The sequence below is a fragment of the Dromaius novaehollandiae genome, chromosome 26 (assembly GCF_036370855.1).
Source record: "Dromaius novaehollandiae isolate bDroNov1 chromosome 26, bDroNov1.hap1, whole genome shotgun sequence".
NCBI classification, from domain to species: Eukaryota; Metazoa; Chordata; class Aves; order Casuariiformes; family Dromaiidae; genus Dromaius; species Dromaius novaehollandiae.
Window position 1 is genome coordinate 3,322,758 of NC_088123.1, and position 7,058 is coordinate 3,329,815.

At 64.6% G+C, this 7,058-nt stretch overlaps 2 protein-coding genes across 2 annotated transcripts in view; one reads left to right on the forward strand and one right to left on the reverse strand.

The window, feature by feature from the left end:
- LOC112995814 (DNA-directed DNA/RNA polymerase mu) overlaps positions 1-7,058 on the reverse strand; it is a gene marked incomplete at its 3' end in the record, with an annotated part of 180,484 nt that overhangs the window by 146,565 nt on the left and 26,861 nt on the right. The window lies entirely within an intron of this gene.
- PGAM2 (phosphoglycerate mutase 2) lies at positions 3,092-6,637 on the forward strand. The gene is made up of 3 exons (XM_064497742.1): positions 3,092-3,505; positions 5,363-5,543; positions 6,419-6,637. Exons 1-3 carry the CDS (start codon positions 3,092-3,094, stop codon positions 6,586-6,588), a joined length of 765 nt encoding a protein of 254 aa, XP_064353812.1. The 3' UTR covers positions 6,589-6,637.

Consider the following 7,058-nt stretch of genomic DNA (forward strand, 5'->3'; position numbering starts at 1 on the left):
CTTTGGGCTGTCAGTAGTTCCCCAGAGCCTCCTCATGCCTCCTCCTGCAGCAGCCTGGCTGTGGCACACCAGGCCCTCAGTAGGGTTCAGAGTGAACGTGCCCCACATGGCGGCACTGCAGGCACGGGCCACCAGCAGGCCTGGGCAGCTGGTCTGGGTATGGCCTCCCCGGTGTGGTGGCCCCCCCCGGGGGATTTGCCAGCGGTGACACAAGGGGAGCAGAGACACGGCAGCGACCTCGGGGCCGGGTCTTTGGGTGTATTTTGGGGTGGGGGGGGTGGAGCTGACATCCCTCCCCCAACCGGGGAGGCAGGAGTTGCCGTTTGGGATGAGCTGGGGGGGGGGGGGGGTGCCCCCACCCTAGGGTGCCTTTCCGGCCCGTGCCACCAGGGGGCACGTGGGACCACTCATCTGGGCTGTACTGGGAGCACTGGGGGCCCCAGGCTGGGGGGGGCTTGAGGTTTGGATTTGAGGGGACCCAGAGGGGTCCAGGTACTATGGGGGGGGTGGGTGGGAGATGTGATCCAAGTGGTCCCAGTTTGGGGGTGTACTGGTTTGTGGTATCCCAGCAGTACCAAGTTTGGGGGGTTCCCAGTGGTCCCAGTTGCAGGGTGCTGGTTTGGGAGGATATCTTGGGGCTCCCAGTTTGAGGAATCCTCTGAGGACCCAGTTTGGGGCAGTCCCAGTAGTCCCAGTTTGGGGTAGTCCTGGGTTTGGGGTGGTCCCAGTCTGAGGGGGGCTGAGTTTGAGGGGGGTCCCAGTAGTCCCAGTTTGGATTAGTCCTGAGTTTGGGGGGTCCCAGTGGCACCAGTTTGGGTATGTCTGTATTTGGGGCAGTCCCAGTAGTCCCAGTCCAGGATAGTCCCAGTTTGGAGAGGCATCTGGGTTTGGGGGGATCCCCATGCTCCCAGTTTGGGATAATCCCAGCTTGGAGAGGCTAATGGTGCTAGTCTAGGGTGGGGTGTCTGGGTTTTTGGGGGGGGGGGCGGTCTCCCAGTTGTCCCAGTTTGAATGAGTGTCAGTGTTGCCAGTTTGGGGGGGATCCCAGTGCTCCCAGTTTGGTGGGGGATCTGGGCTTGGGGCGATCGCAGTGCCTCTAGTCGGGGCAGGGGATCCGTGTTCCCAGCCTGGGCTAGTCCCAGTTTGGGAGATCCCGGTGCTCCCAGTTCAGGGGGCTCTGGGTATAGCGGGACCCCAGTGCTCCCAGTTTGCAGCACTCCCACTCGGGGGGGCTCCCAGCACCTCCAGTCAGGGACATCCCAGCACTCCCCACTCGGGGCAGGGGGGGGGGGGTCCCTGGTGCCACTCTGTCCGTCTGTCTGTCTGTCTGTCCATGTGTCTGTGTGTCCATCTGTCCATCCAGCCTTCCGTCTGTCTGTCCATCCATCCCATCCATCTGTCTGCCTGTCTGTCCAGCTCTCTGTCTAGCCTGTCCATCCATCCCTCCATCCATCGTTCTGTCTGTCCACCTGTCCATCCATTCATCCGTCTGTCCATCCATCCATCTGTCTGTCCATCTGTCCATTTGTCCATCCAGCTGTCCCTCTGTCTGTCCATCTGTCCATCTGTCTGTCCCATCCATCCATCCATCGGTGCCCATCCACCTGTCCATCCGTCTATCCGTGTGTCTGTCCATCCAGCTGTCCCTCTGTCTGCCCATCCGTCTGTCTGCCCATCCGTCTGTCTGTCCATCTATCCGTCTGTCCATTCATCTATCCGTCCATCTTTCTGTCTGTCCACCCATCCGTCTGTCCATCCATCCATCCGTCTGTCCATCTGTCCATTTGTCTGTCCCATCCATCCATTGGTGCCCATCCATCTGTCCATCCGTCTATCCGTCTGTCTGACCATCCATCCGTCTCTCCATCCATCTGTCCGTCCAGCCATCAGTCTCTCTGCCCACATCTGTCCATCCGTCCGTCTGTCCATCTGTCTGCCCATGTGTCTGTCCATCCATCCGACTGTCTGCCTGTCCATCCGTCTGTCTGTCCATCTGTCTTTCTGTTTGCCTGTCCGTGTGTCTGTCTGTCCACCCCTCCGTCCGTCTGTCCGTCCATCCATCTGTATGTCCGTCTGGCCGTCTACCCACCCATCCATCTGTCTGTCCACCTGCCTGTCTGCCCATCCATCTGTCTGTCCATCTGCCTGTCCATCCATCCATCTGTCTGTCTGTCCATCCGTCTGTCTGTCTGTCCATCCATCCGTCTGTCCATCTGCCTGTCCGTCCATCCATCCGTCTGTCTGTCCATCCGTCTGTCTGTCTGTCCATCCATCCGTCTGTCCATCTGCCTGTCCGTCCATCCATCCGTCTGTCCGTCCGTCTGTCTGTCCGTCCGTCTGTCTGTCCATCTGTCTGTCCATCCGCCTGTCCATCTGTCTGTCCACCTGTCCGTCCATCTGTCTGTCTGTTTGCCTGTCCCTGTGTCCGTCCGTCCATCCGTCTGTCCATCTGTCTGCCCATGTGTCTGCCTGTCCATCCATCTGTCTGTCCATCTGTCTTTCTGTTTGCCTGTCCGTGTGTCCGTCTGTCCACCCGTCCGTCTGTCCGTCTGTCCGTCTGTCCACCCATCTGTCCATCTGCCCATCTGCCTGTCCGTTTGTCCGTCCGTCTGCCTGTCCATCCATCTGTTTGCCTGTCCGTGTGTCCGTCCGTCCGCCTGTCCATCTGTCCACCCATCCGTCTGTCTGCCCATCCATCCGTCTGTCCATCTGCCTGTCCATCCATCCATCCGTCTGTCCATCTGCCTGTCCATCCATCCATCCGTCTGTCCGTCCGCCCATCCGTCTGTCTGTCCATCTGTGTGTCCGTCTGTCCGTCCATCTGTCCATCCATCTGTCCGTCTGTCCGTCTGTCTGTCTGTCCGCCTGTCCCTGTGTCCATCCGTCCGCCCGCCCGCCCGCCCGTCCGTCCACCTGTCCGTCCCCGCTGGCGCCTCAACCGCCCCTGGCGCCCGGCCCGGGGCCCCCGCTGCCTATTTCCGTCCCGCCGGGGCTATTTCGGTGGCGGGCGGCGGCTATAAGAGCAGCGGCGGGCGCCGGGGGTGCCGTGCGCACGGCGGCGGCAGCGGCAGCGGCAGCGGCGGGGGGGGCCATGGCGACCCACCGGCTGGTGCTGGTGCGGCACGGCGAGAGCACCTGGAACCAGGAGAACCGCTTCTGCGGCTGGTTCGACGCCGAGCTCAGCGAGCGGGGCCGGGAGGAAGCGCGCCGCGGGGCCGCCGCCATCGCCGCCGCCGGCCTGGCCTTCGACGTCTGCTACACCTCGGTGCTCAAGCGCGCCGTGCGCACGCTCTGGCTCATCCTCGACGGCACCGACCAGATGTGGGTGCCGGTGGTGCGCAGCTGGCGCCTCAACGAGCGCCACTACGGCGGCCTCACCGGCCTCGACAAGGCGCAGACGGCGGCGCGGCACGGCGAGGAGCAGGTCAAGGTGTGGCGGCGCTCCTTCGACGTGCCGCCGCCGCCCATGGACGAGCAGCACCCCTACTACCAGGTCATCAGCAAGGTGGGTGCCCCCCCGCCCCCCCCCCCCCCGTGTGCCTGGGGCTCTGCCTGCACCCACCCTGCCTGCACCCACCCTGCCTGCATTCCCCTGCCTACACCCCCCTGCCTGCACCCCCCTGCCTGCACCCACTCTGCCTGCATTCCCCTGCCTGCACCCACTCTGCACCCACAGCTGCACCCATAGCCCTGCCTGCACCCCCCTGCCTGCACCCCCCTGCCTGCACCCACCGTGCCTGCATTCCCCTGCCTGCACCCCCCTGCCTGCACCCACTCTGCACCCACAGCTGCACCCATAGCCCTGCCTGCACCCACTCTGCCTGCATTCCCCTGCCTCCACCCCCCTGCCTGCACCCCCTTGCCTGCACCCATGGCTGCACCCATAACCCTGCCTGCACCCACCCTGCCTGCACCCCCCTGCCTGCACCCACAGCTGCACCCATAGCCCTACCCGCATTCCCCTGCCTGCACCCCCCCCCTGCCTGCACCCACCCTGCCTGCACCCCCCTGCCTGCACACACTCTGCACCCACGGCTGCACGCATAGCCCTGCCTGCACCCCCCTGCCTGCACCCACTCTGCCTGCACCCCCCCTGCCTGCACCCCCCCTGCCTGCACCCCCCTGCCTGCACCCACCCTACACCCCTGCCTGCACCCACAGCTGCACCCACAGCTGCACCCGTAGCCCTACCCACATTCCCCTTCCTGCACCCCCCCCTGCACCCCACCCTGCACCCCCCCTGCCTGCACCCCCCCTGCCTGCACCCCCCTACACCCCTGCCTGCACCCCCCGCCTGCACCCCTGCTTGCACCCCTGCCTGCACCCCCCATGCACCCGTAGCCCTGCCTGCACCCCTGCCTGCACCCCCCCCGCACCCCTGCTTGCACCCCTCCTGCACCCATATCTGCACCCGTCGCCCTGCCTGTGCACCCCAATTTGCACCCATATTCCTGCCTGCACCCCCCTGCACCCGAATTTGCACTTGTATCCCTGCCTGTGCCCCCCCCCGCACCCATATCTGCACCCGTAGCCCTGCCTGCACCCCCCTGCCCCCCCTCCTGGCACCTATGTCCCTGCCTGCGCCCACCCCTGCGCCCACATCTCTGCCTGCACCCCCCCCCGCACCCGTGTCTGCACCCCCTGCACCCATATCTGAACCCCCACCCCCGCCTGCACCCCCAGCTGTGCCTGCACCCCTCCGGCACCCCTAGCCCTGCCTGCACCCCCCCTGCACCCCCCCCCCCGCACCTGCATCGGGCCATGGGGGGGGACATGGCAGGGACAGGGGGAGACAGTGGACACGGCGGGGGGGGGAGAGGGACATGGGGGCCCGGGGGGCTATGGGGGGGCAGGGACTTGGGGGAACAGGAACGTGGGGGCGCGAGGACACAGGGGGGGACGGGGGGACACGGGGGAGTGGGGACATGGGGGGACATGGAGGAATATGGAGGAATAGGACATGGGGGGCCAAGGGGACATGGGGGGGACATGGCAGGATATGGAGGAATGGGGATGGGGGGACATAGTGGGAACAGGGACAGGGGGACATGGGGACATGGGGGGACATGAGGGGAATATGGGGGAATAGGAACACGGAGGGACATTGGGACATGGGGGGACATGCGGGGAATATGGAGGAATGGGGATGGGGGGACATGGGGACGGGGGGGACACGTTGGGAATGGGGGGACATGGGGGGACATGGGGGGGACATGGAGGGATACAGAGGATGGGCAGCTATGGGGGGACACAGAATGGCGACACGGAGGAACGGGGACACGGGGGGGGCCAGCACCGAGGCGGGCGCCCCGTTGGCCGCACGGGTGACGGGTCACCCACCGATGTCCCCCCCCCCCGGCAGGACCGTCGCTACGCGGAGCTGCGGCCCGGCGAGCTGCCCAGCTGCGAGAGCCTCAAGGACACCATCGCCCGGGCGCTGCCCTTCTGGGACGAGCACATCGCCCCCCAGATCAAGGCCGGCAAGCGGGTGCTCATCGCCGCCCACGGCAACAGCCTCCGCGGCATCGTCAAGCACCTCGAAGGTGGGTGCCCCCCCTTCCCACCCCCTGCCACCGCCGCTGAAGGTCAGGGCTATTTCCAGCCCTGCGTGGCCTTTCGCTGGCCCAGCCGGCTCGGGTTTCTCCACCGCCAGCGATCATGGTGGTGATGAAACCACCGATGATGGTGGCAGTGAAACCACCACTGATGATGGTGGTGATGAAATCACCGATGATGGTGGTGGCGATGGAACCACCACTGATGATGGTGGTGGCGATGAAACCACCACCAGTGATGATGGTGGTGATGAAATCACCGATGATGGTGGTGGCGATGGAACCACCACTGATGATGATGGTGGCGATGTAAACCACCGATGATGGTGGTGGCGATGAAACCACCACCAGTGATGATGGTGGTGATGAAACCACCGATGATGATGGTGGCGATGAAACCACCACCGATGATGGTGGTGATGAAACCACCGATGATGATGGTGGCAATGGAACCACCACCGATGATGATGGTGGCGATGAAACCACCACCGATGATGATGGTGGCGATGGAACCACCACCAATGATGGTGGTGATGAAACCACCGATGATGATGGTGGCAATGAAACCACCACCGATGATGGTGGTGATGAAACCACCGATGATGATGGTGGCGATGAAACCACCACCAGTGATGATGGTGGTGATGAAACCACCGATGATGATGGTGGCAATGGAACCACCACCGATGATGGTGGTGATGTAAACCACGTATGATGATGGTGGCAATGAAACCACCACCGATGATGATGGTGGTGATGAAATCACCAATGATGATGGTGGTGGTGATGGAACCACCGATGATGATGGTGGTGATGGGGCTGGTTGTCTCCAATGTGACATCCCTGTCCCCGCAACGCCGCAGGGATGTCGGACGCGGCCATCATGGAGCTCAACCTGCCCACGGGCATCCCCATCGTCTACGAGCTGGACGCGGCGCTGAAGCCCACCAAGCCCATGCAGTTCCTGGGCGACGAGGAGACCGTGCGCAAGGCCATGGAGGCCGTGGCCGCCCAGGGCAAGGTCAAGAAGTGACCGCCGCCACCCCCCCTTTCCCCAAAATAAAGGCTCCTCTCCCCCCCCGGCTCTGCTGCCTGTCTGTCCGCCTGTCTGGCCGTGGGGTGGTCCTCCAGGGGGGCTGGGGACCGCAGTGGGGCTGGGAGCCTGGTGGTTGTCTTGGGGGGCAAGGGAGGTCCCTCTGGCACTGTTGGGGGTCCCCTGGGTACCGCAGTGGGGCTGGGAGGTCCCACTGGTGCTACTGGGGGGTCTCCTGAGTACCGCAGTGGGGCAGGGGGTCCCACTGGCTCTATGGGGAGCTGGGGGTCCCCTGCGTACCACAGTGGGGCCGGGGGGTCCCTCTCGCCCTGTTGTGGGGCAGGGGGTCCCCCGAGTACCGCAGTGGGGCGGGGGGGGGTCCCACTGGTACTTGGAGGGCTGAGGGGGGGCTCAGGTGGCACTGGGGGGGCCCAGCGCCGTGGGGCCGGGGAGGGGGAGGCCGGGGCGCC